At 42.2% G+C, this 18,755-nt stretch overlaps 1 protein-coding gene across 3 annotated transcripts in view; it reads left to right on the forward strand.

Moving 5' to 3' along the window:
- The window catches only part of ARAP2 (ArfGAP with RhoGAP domain, ankyrin repeat and PH domain 2), a 1,740,202-nt gene that overhangs the window by 1,422,257 nt on the left and 299,190 nt on the right, over nucleotides 1–18,755 (forward strand). For all 3 annotated transcript variants that reach the window (XM_069631830.1, XM_069631832.1, XM_069631831.1), the window contains 2 exons: nucleotides 5,328–5,402; nucleotides 9,232–9,349. In XM_069631830.1, the coding sequence (XP_069487931.1) occupies nucleotides 5,328–5,402; nucleotides 9,232–9,349 (193 nt within the window). The remainder of the gene's footprint in view (nucleotides 1–5,327; nucleotides 5,403–9,231; nucleotides 9,350–18,755) is intronic.

Genomic DNA, 18,755 nt, shown 5'->3' on the forward strand with positions numbered 1-18,755 from the left:
AAAAGAGAAGAGTTCCCTCTCCCTGCTGATCCTTCAGGGATGCTAGCAGGGAGAGGGGTGCAGTCAGATGTTCGTGAGTTCCAGCAGTATTTAAAGGATTGACCTTCCAGGTAGGAGGTGATCCAGGTGAAAGCAGATTTGTGAAACCCAAGGTCCTTGAGAGTGAGGAGGGAAATGGAGTATAGGATGAGTATAGGAGAGTTTGAAGTGGTAGGCATCAGAGAGAAAGTAGGAGACAGGCACGTGGGCAGTATCAGTGGAGTATTTACTATGGAAACCAAATTGAAGCAGACCTCCAAAAGCATTATTCACAAGTTACTTAGTGATTTAGTTGAAGACTACCTGCTGGGGATGGAGGGAAACTCAGTGATAGATTGCTGAGATGCTTGGGTCAGCAGAGGGTTTCTTACATACGGGTAAGACAGTTGTAGATTTGAAGGAGGTAGAGAAGAATCCAGAGGAGAGAGAGAGCGGTTAAAGAGCTCAGAGGGATATGGACAGGTGAAAGTCTCATTATGAGTTTGGTGGTATCTGGGTGGTAACTCGACTCAGATTCCACCAAACTGTATTACTGTTACCACCACCTAGACTGACATATTATCACCGGATTACAAGTGGCAGTGGCAGTGTAAATCCACATTTTCTTTTGAGTCCATAGGACGCAGTGGGGCATTGTCAGTGGAATTACTGCAGCAGTAATTCTGCTGTGGTAATTCTGCTGAAAATGGGCAGAAAATGGATTTACGTTCAGCTCATCGTGATCTTCCAACTTTCCACCCACCTCATAGTTGGGCAGTGCGACAATGTGGCAGTATATGGTAATACCACCACATTTAATCCGTACTGCACAACTTGTAATGATGTCGGTGAGCAAAAGGGTTGATATGAGCCCAAGATTGGTAGTCACTGTAAAGGATGGGTGCTAATTCAGTAAGTGAGGTATGGAGTCATCAAGAGTAGAATAGGTGGAGGGAGAGTTGGTCGGCAGGAGAAGGATTGGGGAGTGAAAGAGAGGAGGGCTGTGAGAGATTTTGAAGGTTTAGAGAGTTAAGAGAAAAAATAGTAAGTAAAGTCAATAGCAGAAATTGAGGAGGCAATGCACATTGGTTTGGATGTAAGTCACAGAGGATGTTTGTTTTGATGATCTGAATTTCAGAGGTGATGCAAGGCTGAGGGTGGGAAGCTGTGACTGTGCAAGCAGGATAGTGTTTGTCAAATGGAGTCACAAGTACAAAGTGAAACCAGAAAAGGCACGGTCAATGGAAGAGGCATGAATACAGTAGAAACAGGAGAGAGGTTCTCATGTTATCAAGGAAAGGTGCAAGATAGTCCTGCCGGAATGAGTTCCTCTTAGTTATTGAAGAGGTGAGATTAGGAGTAGAATTTAGTGGTCACTGATATAGGAATATTTGTTGCAGAGGGATTGTTAATTCCAGAAGCCAAGTGAAAGATTGGTATGAATTGGGGGAGGGGAGCAAGTCTTGTGTAGTAGGAGAAGGGGATAGATAAAGTTGGAGATCCTGAAAAACAGAGGAGGGGTTGAGGCTGAAAGCTATGGCAGAGGGAAGAGGAAGAGTGAGTAGACGGAAGAATGGAGCAAAGTCAAGGTGCATGATGAAGAGTAGAAGCAATAGCCTAGTGAAGACAATGAAAATAGGGTGCATCCCAAGAGAGAGAAAATAGGTGGGTGAGCAGACAGGGTTAGGGTAGATGCCTGGCTAAGAAGAATGAAGTGTATGTTCTGATTTGGGCCACAGTGGGGCTATAGGAACAAAAAGTCAGTTAACTGGCTAAAAACATAATGTTCATTGGTCCTGTGAGGTAACAGAATCTCTGTGGTGAATGCATAGTCAATAGGTGGAAGGATCCCTATGAGTGCAAGTCAGGTAAAGGGTGAACAGGACATCTGGCTCTAGGACTGTTCCAGCTATATCATGCCTAATTTGGAGTTGCCCTTGGCTGAGGACACCAGAGCTGGGTGCCCAAGGGAGACTGAATAATTGAATCAGTGCACCACATGACCGGCTGGGATCCAATCACATTGCTCCAGAGAGATTTAGGATGAACGGGCAGGGTCCTGCATGTTGTAGGTCTAGCAAGATTCATTTTGCAAACAGGAGCCTCAGATGACGCACAGGGTCTCCTAGGAAAGCAGGATGTGGCTAAGTAAAAGAAAAAAAAATCAAACCAACATTCAGTCACATGGCCCTCGGTGATCCAATCACAATGTTTGGCAGATGTCTGTCAGACCTCCAGGCAGTGCAGTGTACATGGTAGGCCCAGTGAGCTTTAGTCTGCAGGCAGGGCCCTCGGATGGTTCACAGTGTCCACTGGCAAATCAGGATATGGCCAAAAAAACAGAGTACACATGAAAACAAATATCCAGTTAGTCGCATGACCCTTTGGGAGCCAATCCCAGTGGTCCTGGTGGCTTCCAGACTTGCAGGCAGTGTCCTGGGAGTTGTAGGCACAAGGAGCTTAGTTTTTCAGGCAGGAACCTCAGATGGTGTTCAGGGTCCTTTGGAAAATCAGGATGTGGCCAAGAAAAAGAACATGAACATCCTGTCAATCGACCCACCTGGATGCCAATCACAGTGCTCTACATAATTTCCAGACTTGCAAGCAGGGTTCTGGGTCGTTGTGATCCCAATACGCTTTGGTTTGTAGGCAGGAGCCTCCGATCACACACACTTAGATGGTGTTATCCACACAGAAAATCTACTACATAGCAGCTTGAAACAGATGTGGTTGCTTATAAGATCTGTACACTGTACCGTGGACATTATCAAGGCCATAAAATATGCTACAAAACTTACACCTACATGATATGGAATGAACTTTCGTCAATCATTTTTCATGTAAACATACTTATATAAGGAGAGTACACTTACGTGTTTCTATACAACTTCTTTCACATGAACAATTCATGTGCATCAATGAACAAGTGGGTCTTGTATGCTTGTGTGGGGTTTGTGTATCGAAGGGATTTCAGTGCAAATCTGAACTTCATGTGGTCCTGTTGAAATCACAGATGATAGTTAACATATTTTTTTAAACATTATTAAGCAGATCTCTGGTGGAGTGCCATTGCTTTGTCAGCAAACTAGCACATTAGCAACTAAAACTAGACACAACAGTTTCATAGCATATACTTTTTTCCAATAAAACCCTACAGCAGCATTATTTCAGAGCAAGGAAATGTTATCTACTCCATTAGAACTTAGATTGAACTTCCTTTTTATTTCATTTTTTTGATACCAAAAACAAATTCAGTTGAGGTGTTTATTTACCATTGAAGCTAATGACATTTTTTTCTGAACGAAATGTATAGGGTAAAAATGTGGCGACTGGTTTGTACCCTTGCTACAAACTAAATTAGCTGCATAGGAAGTAAGGGTGGAAGCATAACCTTTTGGACAGCATGTTTATTATAAATGTTCAATATTAAATCAAATAATAACACAGGGTGCAGAGGACCAGAGCAGCCAGTAATGGCCCCATAGCCTAAATTATCAGGCTCAAGGGAAGCTTCAGTAAGGGTTGGTGGTTGTTAATGGGAATTATGCCCTTCTGTGTCCAGCAGTGTCAGCATTATTACCTAGCAGGAATGTGGTGCTTAGCAAGGCAAAGGAAACCCCTCCAACCATACAACGAAAGAAAGAGATTGTGTGACCGCACATCATGATGTGGAGTGACGGCTAGGCTGGGAGGGTAACAAACTGAAGCACAGTGAGTGCGGTTACCAACTACAAATGAGACTGACTCGTTGCACTCTCATCCCCCTTCACACCATTTAATGCCTGAAACCACACACATTCTTCTCCGATATATAGGATCAAAAAGCAATATGTGGCCATGAATGAATGTGAGACAGCTGACCTTGTGGATTTGTATTGATGGATTCAGAAGGTGTTCCCTGCAAGGTAATTAGATGAGGCCAGAAACCATGTGATTAATACCTGATAGGTACTTCTAACAAAGCATAGCCTTGTGTGTTTATGGTCTTTCAACTATATAGATGATTCTGAGCACACACTGTTCTGTTCAAATATAATAAATAGAACAGATTTTAAAGTCCCTGTTTACTGAGGGTACATACCCTGTGTTTAGCAAAGAGCAGCAAAGACCTTTAAGTGTTTGAGCGATATAATGTATATGTTCTGGGAGACGTTACTTAAGGTATGTGTTTGGCCAGCGGATGCTCTTACAAGCAGCTCATGCACTTGTGCAATATCTGGATCCATGTTTTTTCCCTGTAGGCCATTTTTGACGAAATCCCGTTTACCAAGTGCAGCTTCTTTGTTGCAGGGAAAACACATATTTGTGCCTGCTCTTCCACTTGCTTTTCTCTAATGCAGGGGTATCCCCATAGTCCCCTGTGTCTCACCGCCTGCCTTCCCCACCCTTAAATGCAGGGTAGAAACCAGCAACCCCGGGCTCCCACCAGCACCGCCAACCCCTGGGACCGACCTCTCTGCCTCAAAACACCTCTGCCCTTATCCTGCTCATTAGCCAGCCCAACCCCAACCTCACTGCATGCCCCACCCACCCCTTACCTCCGCAGTTTGCTGCCACTGCTGCCACTCTGTATTCTGCCCACTTTCACTAAACGTTCATCTCAACAGGCCAAGTTTGGGGAAAGCGGCCTGTTGGGGGAAAAGATTTTTGAGGAAAGTGGACAGTTTGCAATATATACTATCCTGTTTAAATTGGCAGAAAAGAGGACAACAGACATTTGTTGCAATGAAAGGAGCTTGCTTCATAGCTTTCTAACTGCTGAACTGAATTGTGCAGAGTGAACCCAAATCTGTGACCCAAATGGTTACAGATGGATATATCTTGGAGGGCATCTCCATCCACTCCTCCTGGGATGTATGAGTAGGCCAGAGAAAGAAACAAAGAGCAAAAAAGAGGACATGCTATGTCATAAACAGACACTAAGCTACAGGTTTATTTAGCGGAAGCCACCATTAGCTCAACGTCACTGTAATGTACATTAGCATCTGTGCACCTGAAAAATACCAACTTCTTCATTATATGAAAATGTCAGCCTGGTCAGTATTGCACATGCGGCTATGTTCAGTAGATAAAGAAAGCCTCATTTTTATAAGGTATCATTTTCTCAAATTCTAGAATATGTAAAGAAATGTATGAATACATACTTATTTCTTGTGATCATTTTGCAGTTTTGGATGTTGAAGAAGCTCAAGTAGGCATGTTGGCCCCTGTCAGAGAAGGCATAATAGGAGTAGGACCATCACTTGGTGCATATGTGTGTCATGCCTCATTACCAAAGGAGGGATAACGTGTGTTTGCTTGTGTGCTAGGTTTCCCTCGATGAAGATGTACTGATTGATATCTACGTGGACAGGAAAGAGTCTGATTGTTGTGTTCTAATTAAGGTAAGTGATGACAAAAATCACACGTTAGCAACTTGTTTTCTCTTTGTACTGGCATGACAATGTGGATTTACATGTTTACTGTACGCGTTTTATTTATATATTCACTCAGTGGTATCATAATAATGGATACCTCAAGTGGGACCCTTTCTATTCAGGTGTTTACTTTTTTAATACTTTTTGTAAAGGGCAAGTGCAATATCCCATCAGCATGTTTTTAGTTATCTTGAATGAGTAAATACATGACTTGCAGGCAGCCTTCCAGATGGGACTTGGTAAAAAAGGACATTTTCCGCCTACCCTTGTTAGTATAATCATGGGTTTATTGTGAAATCACTCCTTGTATTTCGTGTTCAGAAACCTTAAAACGAACCTTAAAATCCAATGATGCGTTTCCTGAAAGAAACTTTGTGAAACCCAGCATTAACTAATCAATCGTTTTGTGTTGTGGTCTGCAATGTTTACTTAGTATAAGAATGCTTCTGTCAGTTATACCCGGGTAATCAGAAAAACCAACACCCTTGGCGCTTATCTGCTCTTTCTAAAATGAGGAACAAATGGAGTTATTCTTATGACGTGGTCCACTTCTGGATTACAGGCGTTTACAATGCTCCCCAAGGGGAAGGTTTATCAAAGAACCTTGTTTTTAAGACAACAAAAAGAAAATGTATGGCTTGTCCTAATTAAAAAACAAACACATTGGATATAAGTTTGTCAGAGGAGATGTTAGAGAAAGTGCAGGTATTTTTTCATCTGGCGGTAAAATGTATTAGTAGCACAGATGGCACACCTAGATCTTTAGAAGCTCACAACACTGGATGGGGGGATCAATGACGAGTTTTTCTGAACATTTTGGGCATGTATTACAATTCCAACCTCAATGTATATATGGCTAATGCATTATCTGCTACCTTATATGGGGCGGAGATATGTAAAATTGAGGACGTAGCCGCACTGCAGCAGATTGAAAATCACATTTTAATGTCTCCTCGCAACCTGTGCCATGTCTTATTCTGACAAGACAAGAACTGGGTGTTTGGGGTGTTATAGTTTCAGCCCTGCTGCTACCACTATTAGCACACTGCCTAGGTTTTTTGTTCTCCTAATCCTATACGTTTGTCCTGCTTTTTGTGCGCCCTGAGACCTTGGGCCTGTGGCGCGGTATATAAAAATTCTAATAAAAAAAAAAAATAGAAATCGTTATTGACCTCTTAGTCAATCAGAATATTTGAAATGCAATCAATAACAACTGGTATTGACTGCACTCCCAGAGAGCCTATGCCTGCATTCAAAAAACAGCAATGCATTTTCGGAGCAACGTTTATTTTAATGACATCCCAACTTAACATATCACACCAAGGTGAAAGCTGAAACTTGAAAAAATGTTTTCACTTCTTATTTTATAACAACCGGTTCACTATAATATTGCTCCTAAATCTATTCCACTTCAACTAAGTTTGGAATTAAAATGCTTACCGTATCAAGGTAACATAGGTATTAAAATATTACAAAATAATTTCATGTAATACAATTTTCTTTGGCTTAACTCGCTTTTAAACTAACATTTAAATTAAACATTAAACATTAAACTAACATTTTTTACTTTGCCAACACAAGCCCAAAACCTTTTGCTATTATCAACATGTGCAAATTAATTTGCCCCAGGCATTAACTTGGTGGGGCATCCGGTGATAAGGGTCCCTCCCTTGCTCTATAAGGCTGTATTAAATGAGTCCAAGATTTGGAGCTCTTCTGTATTGTAGATTACTACCCATAGTCCCTCCTCTGCTTTCCATGACAGACATTTATTTTGTTTACCTTTTTCCTATTTTTTTAATTGCCACCATGGAAAGGGAGTCCATGGTGGCAATTTTATTTGTTTTACTTTTTAAAATTAATTTTCAATGGCCCTTTCTTTCTTTCTTTCCAAAACGCCGGAGCATTTCACAAAAGAAAAAAAAAAACACGCTTTTAGTACCTGAGTCCAACGGGCCAGGGTACTAATAGAAATAATCCCCATGCCGGGGGGCAGGGGGCATCCTGAGTCAGGTAATGCCCCTCAAGCTCGGGGATTATTGCTTAGTTATAGAAATGCCATGAGGAATCTCTTGACCTTACACCATGCTAAATATAATGCCTGGTTAATGCATGTTAGAGATATGGCTGACAAACTGAATATCAACTCTATCTGGGATAGATACTACAGGGTCAGCAGCAACATGTTTCATAATGCAAGCACACCAGTAATTATGCAATAAGCCACAAGTAGGTGGGGCATTTACAGCTTCAGGTAATGCTCCGGGGCCCGTAGTTACAGGCCTGAGCAAAGCAAGGGCGTAATGCAGGCTCGGGTCATTACCTGAAGTGTTAATGCCCCCCTCTGAGGGGCTTATTGCTATTAGTACCCCGGCCCGTAATACCGGGGTACTGAAAGCTTTTTTCTTTCATTTGCGAAATGCTCCAGCGTTTCGCAACTGAGAAAAGAAACAAGAAGTGGCTGCCAAAGAAGGGGAAACAAAGTCTGTTCTCCCTTTCCATGGCAGCCATTAAAAAATCGCTTTTTAAAAAAAGTAAACAAACAAAATGGCCACTATGGAATGGGAGACGGGACTACATTTAGCACCTTCTTCCTTTCCATGGCGGCTAGTAAAAAAATAGGAAAATGTAAACTAAATAATGGCCGCCATGTAAAGGAAGAAAAGGACTACATGTAGACCCTTTCTTCCATTCAATGGCAGCGTGTCGCAGATCAGGAGCGGACGTGCTGGGGACATAAGGGTTCCCAGCATGAACGCTCGTGAAAAGGATCCAAAAAGGAGGTAAGTGTGGGGGGAAAATCTGTGCAGGGCAAGGGAGCGGAGTATTTACCCTGCTCCCCGGTGGGGAAGAATGTGACCTCCAGCCCTGAGGAGGATCAGAGCAGCGGGATTACCTTTTGGTAATGCCCCTGTTCCGAGTCTCCTCATGGGCTGGGAGGTTGTCACCCCCTCTGTCGAGTACTAATGGATCATAACCTCAACTTGTCAGACAAGTCATTTACATAATAGCTATTTGGAGGTCAATATAACTCTTGGAGGCAGAAGATTACCTTGACGGAATAGTATGCAGTAAAAACATATATATACATATATATATATATAGATGCAGCTCGGTTCTCTGCCCCTGGACTTTTACCTCAAAATGGCGAAAATATGTGATTAATGCTGACTTACACATACCCTTATGTCCAATATATCACGACGATTCAATGCATGTTTTACTATTTTGTAACATTTGTAGTCCCATTAGCCTAAGTTACAAAAATCGGACAGCAGTTATTTTGTTTTATTATTATTATTATTATTATTATTATTATTATTATTATTATTATTATTATTATTATTATTATCTGAAATGGTTCATGAAACCCCCACTCCTAACTTAGGCACAATTTATAATGATAAAAATTCAGATACAATAGATCCATGTAAACAATACAACAGAAGTACACGGATATTGAGCCCATGTGGGAGAAAGCGAGATTAATGTGCCATCAAAATATGCCAACCAATGAGGAGGGTGGGGGGGCACCACCATCTTTGTGACATAATTATATAGGAATGAGGCATTCTTGGCAAACCTAGTCGATGAAAATGGAGTTGCAACATCGGCATTAGCCACTGCTTACTGTAGTTGTGTGCCCTAAACTATGTCTCAAACATCCAATAGTCTGCAGAACGAATGGCAGACTAACTGCTATTGGAGCTATGTCGTAGTGCTAACAAATGTTGATGTTTTTGATGAATGTTTTGAAGGTTTACTGAAATCAGATACACAAATGATTCATCCACAGGTGTCCCCTACAATGGAAGCAGATGAATTAACCAAAACAGCGCTACGGTTAAAGAGCAAAACGCCTTCTGCCACTGACATCTGGGCTACGTTTGAAGTCATTAAAAATGGAGAGCTGGGTGAGTAAATACACTGATTCATCTATATGGAAGTTATGGTATCTGAATCTATTAAGCAACGCCAGGGGTTATTTGCTGTTTATATTCGCAATACTATGGGCATTAAATATCAGGCACATGTCGCCAAACCTATCACTCTAGAGTGGTACATAATGAAGACAGATTGCATGTAACCTTTAGTAGAGGGATGTGATGTTATTCATCTTAGTATAATGTTATTTCATATTTCCTGCAGGAATTAGGTTTATGTATGTGCTTCATCCTGCCTTTATTACCACATATTAACTCGAATTGCATTTAAATCGACCATAATAGCCTATGCAACATTGTCACACATAAACCAATAAACCATATGCATGCATGAATTGTGAAAAATGCCGAGCAAACACTCCCCCTAAAGCTGTATGCTGATGCTCTGGAACATCATACGTCCTCACATCAGATTTGTTTTATTTGTCCGCAAATAAAAAAAAAAGGAACTTAAAACATATCTCGTTCAATATCTTTCTAGCTTCCGAGGATTATTGGCCCTGCATTACTGCATCGTTAGGAGCTCCCCACCATGGCTTTGACGCTGAATACTCCACTCCCTGAACTATTCATAGGATTTTGAACTGTGCCTGCCCCGTTGCACAAAGTACCACTGCCATGCCTCTTTTCAATCCATAGACACGAGTGCAAACATAAATACATACTTTTGCAAACAATCAGATAACGACCTAAATGCTACAGCAATTAGGGCTGCTGACCGCAGACAAGCAACATTACACCACAACCCTTTTCAGAGCGTGCATTGTTAGGCAGCCTCTTGCTGTAATGTGTCTTTTCAGAAGATGACCAGGGACCACCGATGCAAAAGAAAAGCTGCTTAATTCTTAGGTTACCGGATAATCATAGTACAGAACTCAGCAGTACCACAAGATATACACAGATATGATACATCCACTGGCACGCCCTCTCCATCCATCAGCCTCTCTCCAATCCATGAGCACTCACCAGGACACACACAAAGGCAGCATTCCATACTCAGAACATTCCACACTAAAATCATTGGGCAGGAAGGATAGCTCAGGGGTAACGAGTTTGTCTTGGAAGCAAATTTACAATTACAAAGATGCTCATCAAAACATTAAAATCAGGCCACTTTTACTTACATACTTTGGACATGGACGGTATCCTGTGGCTGTGTCCACTTTCCATACTGCACCATTCAGCACCTTAGAGTAACCCAGTAACCCAATACCCATAGCCTAAGGCCACACCCTTTACCCCCACCTCACTGTAGCTGAAGAATTCCACTTTGTTTTGTATTGATATATTTTTTTAACTCGGTCTTTTAAAATAAAATGTATTGCAAACAACTCTAGTTATCCACAAACGCCAGAAATAACCACAGATATTCTCATGTGATGCAATCCAATCCCTGATCCCATTTTCTACTATAACCATAATATAAACCCGGTTATAGCTCTGATATTGTTTCTCAGGCCCCCCCCCCCCCGATCCCCAATTTCTCATGGTGTACTATTCACCATCCCCACCTCTAGCCTGATGCCATTTCATCCATATTTCTCCTCCAAATGGCATTTTAATCACTTTTCATTTTTGGCTAACTTCGGTTATACACGTTATAACCCGATTATTTCTCACATCGAACAAAACAAATGGCAGATTTTTCTTTATGAAAAACCACTCTGATGCAAAGCAGCATGTGAGATATAGCTATAATTTTGGGAGAAGGGTGTAGGCCCTTCTCCCTCAAATATTTGAACAAATACCAGATTGAATAACGCTGGCCCCTCCTGGAAATTGTCTCAATCCGTTGTGCCCAACTTGTTTCACACCTTGTCCAAATTCCGCTCAGTGTTTTTTGCTGTGTGCTGCACAGAAATATTGACTATTTCTCTATGGGGAAATGAATAGGAATATGCCGAAAACAGCAGTGTGTTGCTTTCTTAATAACTTTTTAATTGGCTAGCAAATCTTTCCCAAAATGTCCAGTCTTGGAGGGCAGCAATGAAAAACATGTAGTTAACATGTAGTTAGCAAAATGTCACCCATATCTGTCATGCAAGTCAAAAGTCATTAGCAATTAAATGTTCAGGATTCTTATGGAATGTCATACTTAAGTATAGTGCAGCGACCACTTTCCACCAATATTGGAAAGTCTGGGGTGTAAATATGTGAAACTGTTTGAAAGATATAAAGCAGGCTTTCTTGCATTTGTTTAAATTACAATGTTCTACCAATATGGTAAGAGGGTTTAATGGGGATGTTTGCCCTCATTGGGGGTGTGGAGAGGATGAAACAGTAGAATTTGAAAGTTTGCTGGTCTATGAATACTATTTTTTTTTCATTTTTTGCAACAATGGCAAAGAATATTAACTGGAATAAAACCTTCATATGCATGGGCACTGTGTTGTTTTTGTTCATTCTCATATGAATTTGCAGTTTTCGTTGTAAAATTTTGAGAGAGAAAAAAGGGCTAATTGAAAAAAAGGAAATGCAAAATGTATGCTAAAAGACCAAATAATGTACACCCATTTTCGTTCTGGTACATCATTACTACAAAGAAAGCACGACGAAAGCCACAGGCCATGGGCCACAGATCCATAATGGGGAAACATCTTCTTTTCCGCAGCTTAGAAACATACTGATAACATTGCTTATGATATCTGATGCTGCTATAAACAGAAATAAACGTTTGTATTACAGGTGGTGTGAGCATAAAATATATGAAATACAAAAAAAACTTTAGTAATGAGAGTTAACTTGAAACAGTCAATGAAAACATCTTTAGTTGAATTGACTTTATGGTGATGATTTAACACAATAGCTTTGAAATTTGGCAAGTGCTCAAATGCTGTGCTACCTTAACTCTGTGTCCCCCTTTGATCAGCCCATGAGCACACACATAACATGACTGATGACATCACTAATGACACAGATGGCATCACTTGTGACATCACATATCTACATTTTTTCAAAAAGCTAAAATAATGCCATGCTTCAGTGAATTTGATCACAATTTATACGGTTCTGTTCTACGTTCTAATAAATTGATTTAAAACCTTAGTTTTTCTAACTATGTGTTACATTCAAAATGATGTATTTGATAAACAATGTAATTGAGGAAGACTTTTAAGCATAGTATCCCTTAATATGTATAAATAAAAGTAAAGAAACCAGAGACACCAGAGACATTACTTAATTTCTGCTACCTTCTGTCCAAGATTTTCAAATATGTGGCATGAGGACTCTGAACAATGTTCTACTTGTTGTATCCACCATCAATAAATACACATATTTGACAATTCAATCACTGCAAACACAAATCAAGCTACATGGATTTCAGATTCATTATTTATTTGAAGAAAGGGATGACAATGTTTGAGCAGAAATTACTTAACAATAGCACGTGTACCCATGATGGAAGCATTCCGTCGAAGATTGCCTGTACAAGAGTATAATGATGATAACAAGTGGTGAGGGTGTAGAAAAGTGGGCGATATACCAGGGACAAAATGAGCAGAAACAAATGTATATAGAGAAAACAACCACTTAGAGCTTGGGAGGATAGCTCAGGGGCAACGTGCATGCCTTGGAAGCAAGATGAGATGGAGCAACACAGGTTTGATCCCCGGGTCCATGCTGAGAAACCTCTGGATATTAAGTGTGCTATAAATAACCAATTACAATTACTTACAACATTAACCTTAACAGCAAACTAAAGAGTACTATATACATATATACCATTTAATTATTAGGTGGCACTGGTGGGTGATGGGGTATGGGAGGAAAGTTGAGAGTGTAGGGGGTACTCCCGTTTTTTCAAGTAAGTGAAGCGTACACCAAGTTTTGAAGAGACCCACAGATGGAATGGCTTTGATTGTGATGAGCAGAAGGTCCAGTGGAGCTGGGCAAGTAGAGAGAAAGAGTGGAAGTGAGATGAGGCATGGGTAGGGCATGGGACTGGGAGGTTGATTGAGGAGGAGGATTGGAGGGAACAAGATGATGAGTACACAGAGATACACTCGACAGGTACTGAGGAGCAAGACCATTGATAGATTTTTAGACTAGGAGATCAAATTAGAAAGGGAATGTTTCTACATGGAGAGCCAGCCAGTATGTCATTGGTAAGCAGAAGTAGGGAAGGATCATGGTAGGTTGTATAAAGTGCATGTAGCAAAGCTGAGGACTTTGTCAAGAGGGAGGAACGAGTAGAGAGAAAGCCAGCAATATGCTTAAGCAGTTGTAGTAATGTTGAGGAGGTGGATATGAGGAGCAGAAGCAGTGCTTGTAATGAATTGATGCATCCAGAGGTTGCTATCAAAGATGACCCAAAGATTACAAACGTTGGGCAAAGAAGCAAGAAGTTCACTCTCGTCCCACACCCCATTTTGCATTGCATTTCTGTGCTTTTTGGTATATTTGAATACTTGTGTGTTTTTGACAACTCTTCACTGCCATTTTGCATTGAATTTCTGAGATTTTTGGTACATTCTAATCCTGGTGTGTTTTTAACTATTCCTTGCCCCTATTCATATACTCAAGTCTCTTTATTGCATCTGTTTTCACACTTGTTTGGCTACTAGGCTGCCTGGAAGGTTTTTGCTCCTGCTGTGCAGTCTCTCCTCTATCTTCCATCCACCAACCCTATGGCACACACCATCTTCCCTATCTATTCCAACTGCTATACTATCACCTATCCTCTCTCAAAACGTCTGGAAGGGAAGAGTTTAAAAAAGACTTCTTGACCACTATCCTCAGTCTACTCATTGCAGACACCTATGTCAGCACAGCTTCCAGACAGATTGTCACTGATATACTTTTTTCATTGCCCTCTCCATGTCTTTGGACACATCATCTTATCTCTACTCTCTGTCCTTTCATATCACGACCCATTAATGGTGCCACTAGATGGAAAGTACTCTTAGCAGTACTCTTAGCAGGCTTCTCATCATCCAGGTGTATCATTAATGTCTATCGCAATGGCACTATCATGGCTCATGGTCTTCAACCCAACCTTCTCCTCTTCGATCAGCGTTTGCCGTCCTGTTTCAAAATCTTTCCAATACCTGTTACTCCTTCTTCTTTTGTCTCTGTCTCCCCTCATCCGAGGTATCAGCCAAAATGAGCAATAAAAAATGCGTAATTTGGCCGAATTTCAGCCGTTCAAAAATTCCGAACAGCCGAAAGGTTCAACAAGATCATGCATTCAGTGTTGCTGCATCGGTGTTCCTGCACCCTTGATCACTATATTGAGAGTGGGAAATGCGGGGGGAATTGTGTCCCCCACAGACATTCCAAAGAAAGGAGGGCTACAGGGGTGTTCCCAGCACCCGTGCTCACTATATTGTGAGCGAGGGTTGCGGCGGTGTCTCCCGCAGCCGTCCACAAATAAACAAATAAATAAGGAAAAGACACAGAAGCACCAGTTCCCGATCAAAATGCATTTTGTTTTTTTCTCCCTCGAACATTTCTACCTCAGTCTTTCAACCCTGATCCTCCTCCAATGGGTGTACCACGGCCCTGTACCTCTTATTGGAAAACCTACATGACGGCTGCACCTCGTGCTCCCTCTTCATTCTCCCCTCTGGTCCTACCCACTCAGCTGGACACACTCTTGATTCCTTAATCCACACTGATCTTTTGCTCTCAGCCCCACTAACTGCATCACAACCCTGGACAGACCCTTCCCTCCTCTCCTCTCACCTGGGTCTTCTCTGCCATCTGACCGCACCTCCCCCAGACCTTCCAACCTCATTCACAGACATTCATTTGATGAAATGATTATCTGCTCCTTGCTTCGCATGTACCTTCATCCCCACCTCTCCCCCACTGAAGACTCTACCTCTGATTCCGATTTCAGCAGCCTCTATCTTGCCATCACTAACACTCTAGATATTCTTGCCCCAGTCATGAGGATCCACCTGAAAAATGCCACCAAGCGTAAAACCTGGTATGATTCTGAACTTGCAGCCCTGAAACGCAAGTGCAGATCTGCATAACAGAAGTGGCAGACCTCAGGTTCACCCTCTGACAAACTGGCCTGTCACCTCCTTCAAAGTCAATACCGATTTATTCGTCCCAAGAAAAGGGACCACATTCAGGCTTGTGTCTCTGGTGCATCCAGCAACACGGCTGAACTCTTTAAAATCTGCAACAGACTATCCACCCTTACACAGTCTCTACCTCACCTCTTCCCTCTCAGGCCCTCTTCAATCCATTGGCCACACACTTCACTGAAAAACTCAGGACATCCTGAGCACTCTCTCTTCGTTTTGCCCCTCCACTCCCCCTACCACCGTTGGCCTCCCACCCTGCCTCTGCCGTTCTATCCGCCTTCTCTCCTGTCACTTCAGAGGAGGTCACTAGAGGGGTCCACTCTATGAAGGTGTCCTCCAAATAGTCCTCCCCCTGTTCTTCCAGAACATTTAAGGACAATATTGGCTCTTTTGCCCCTGCATTTGCTGATTTCTGCAATAACTCTCTTGCTACTGGTTCTTACCCCTCCTCCTTCATGCACTCTTTTGTGTGCCCCCTCTTGAAAAAAACCTTCTGACAACCCCTTGTATCTGGCTAAATACCACCCCATCTCTATCACCCCCTTCCTTAGGATCCTCTTGGAAAAGCTGTCTTCCCCCAACTGACCCAGCATAGTGAGCTTGTTGGTTATCTAAACAACCAATAATCTGGATTCAGAGCATTCAGAGACAAGGAAACTGCTCTCATGAACACCTGTGAAGAACTGCTCACATCTCCTGACTCTAACTCTCGAGCTGTTCTCATCCTACTTGATCTCTCCTCTGCATTTGACATGCTCAACCACTCCATCCTCATAAAACTGCTCAACAAAACCCTTGGTATTTCAGAGTGGGCACTGGACTGGTAGACCTCCTTTCTCACTGACTGTCCCTTCGAGGTTATCCTGGGCTCTTTCTACTCTCCCACCTATATATCCACAGGTGGAATTCTCCCTGGCTCTTTAACATCTATCTTGTGTCGCTTGCACACCTAATTTCCACTTTCTCCCCTGACTTCAAGTGTTATGCAGATGACACCCAATTCTTCTTCAAACTTCCCTTTGATACTCTCCTCACTTCCTCCATCATTCCTGACTGCCTATTTGCCATGCAGTCCTGGTGTGCCTCCAATTATCTATGCCTCAATGCCAGCAATGCTGAGATGCTTCCCGGTAGGACTCCTGTTTCCTCTTTCTTCACTTCACTCTGGCCACTCGCTATGGACTCTCCTTCTTTTCCTTCAACTGAACCAGAAACCTCAGAGTCATCTTCAACTCCTCTCTTTCTGTTCTCCCTCACATCCAGGACCTTGCCAAGAAGGCCCACTTTAAACTCCACCTCCTCAAAGGAGTCCTACCTTTCCTCAGTTTCTCCCAAAAGCTCAATGTCTCCAGAGCTCCGGTACTCTACTGCAATAGCCTCTTCTTTAATCTACCATCTTCCTCTCCACGTCCCCTCCAGCTTATCCAGGATAGGGCTGCAAGACTGATCCTTGGTCTCAAGCCCAGGGACTGCATCTCTCCAGCCCTAAAATCTCTACACTGGCTCCCGGTTGCTGCAAGGATCAAATTGAAATCCCTCTGCATCATCTAGATGGCTTAGTGTGGTTGGGGACCAAGCTATCTACAACTAGCTCTCATCAAATTCTCTCTCTCCAAATCTTTATGCTCCTCAGGCTGCATCTCTCTGTGTGTCAAGTGTTTCTCTAACCAGCAAGCTGGTGGCTGATCTCTTTCCTCGGCTGGCTCCTTCGTCTGGAATAGCATCCCCCTCCTTCCAAATTTTGAGCCGGATTGCCTCAAATTCCGTAAGCTCCTCAAGACTTTCTTTTTCACCTCCTCCTTCCCACTATCACTCCCTTGCTAAACCCATCAGTCACTGAGATTGGTGACCAGATCCCTAATGTGTCTGTCTGGGTCCTGCCCCCTTCCCAATCGCCTTCAGCCTCTGCCACTCCCAGCACAAGTCTTTAGACACCACTGGCTTGTGCTGTCCCACAGGCCTGCACTTATTGTATTGGCAGTTGACCACTCTTACCAAGTGATCTCTGCCAGGCACTTAACCACTGCTTGCAAATGTACTCCCTCCCTTGTCCCTATCTCTCTCTGCACTTGCATGTTCTGAATACTCACAAGACCTAGTAGGACTGCTTCTTTTTTCTCTCTCTTTGTTGTTATTATATTTAACTTTCATTCCCATGTTCCCTCCCTTACAAATGCTCAATAAATAAATAAATACATAAATAAGTAAACCAAGATGTCATTAGCAAACAAGTAAGTGGGTACCTCCAAATGAAAAGTGGGTATTTCATGTTATCCTTTAATTAATTAATCATCAAGTGAAAAGTTCAATATGTAAGTGAAAAAAGAAGAGGGGGTAGAGGACATCCCTTCCTTCTGCCCGGAATGACTAAAAGCATTGAGGCTGCTTCACGATTAGCATGACCACCAGAAATATTTCTCAGTATAGCTCCTTGAAATGAATAGTATTCAGAAAAAAAAAGAAAAAAAATCATCCACTGCATTGCTGCACAGAGGTAACCCATCTCCACTCTGCCAAAGTTTTCCCCACACCTATAACAATACAGTTTGGAGGGAAGATTGTGCGGATCACAATATCTAACACTGCATGAGTCAGATTACTCAGATCCACAGTTGAATTTTCCTTAATACAGCCATGTTGATATTGGCTGATTAACTAGGGTGTCCTGAGATTAATCCATATATGCATACAGTCTTTCCCCTTTCTGTAATGGCTTGGCAGGCTGAAGAACAAGTTTAGTTCTGAACTGTTGAGCCATCACCTGTTTTGTAGTGCTATTGTCACCCAAGCTACTCCTCACTGGTGACACCCAATGTGTCCAAAATATGTCTGGGGTTGCTTATGGTCTTGTGCAGAAGGGATGTGACCACGCAGTTTGGACTTGACTTCCTCTTTTTGGAGTGTGACCAGGCCTGATTTGCATATGGTCTTCTCACTTTCTGTAATGAGTTGGCAGGCTGAAGAACAATGTCTGAAGGGTAACCAGAGCGATGCCAGAGGTTAAGGTGAATTCTAAACCTTCCAATCATTACCTCTTGTGTTGTGCTCAACTGGGTCACCACCAAACCAACCTATTTGCAATGTTCTTCAATGTTCTTAGAACAAAACATAGTATCAGCGTTAAGGGGTGAATACGCCCACATAACAAGGTCTTAGAGAGATCTTTACCTTTTTTAAGCAAGACAATTATGTGTGCTTGACTCCTGATAGAGTAACAGGAGCACTTCCCGTATTTCCCGGATGAATCTATGAATATTGGCCCCAGGTAAGTCTTGAATGTTTGATGCAATTCCTTTGCAACTTTACACGTTGGTTGGGAAGCTATTACAGACATGTAT

The sequence above is a fragment of the Ambystoma mexicanum genome, chromosome 6q, assembly GCF_040938575.1.
Source record: "Ambystoma mexicanum isolate Mex_15411 chromosome 6q, UKY_AmexF1_1, whole genome shotgun sequence".
Lineage (NCBI taxonomy): Eukaryota > Metazoa > Chordata > Amphibia > Caudata > Ambystomatidae > Ambystoma > Ambystoma mexicanum.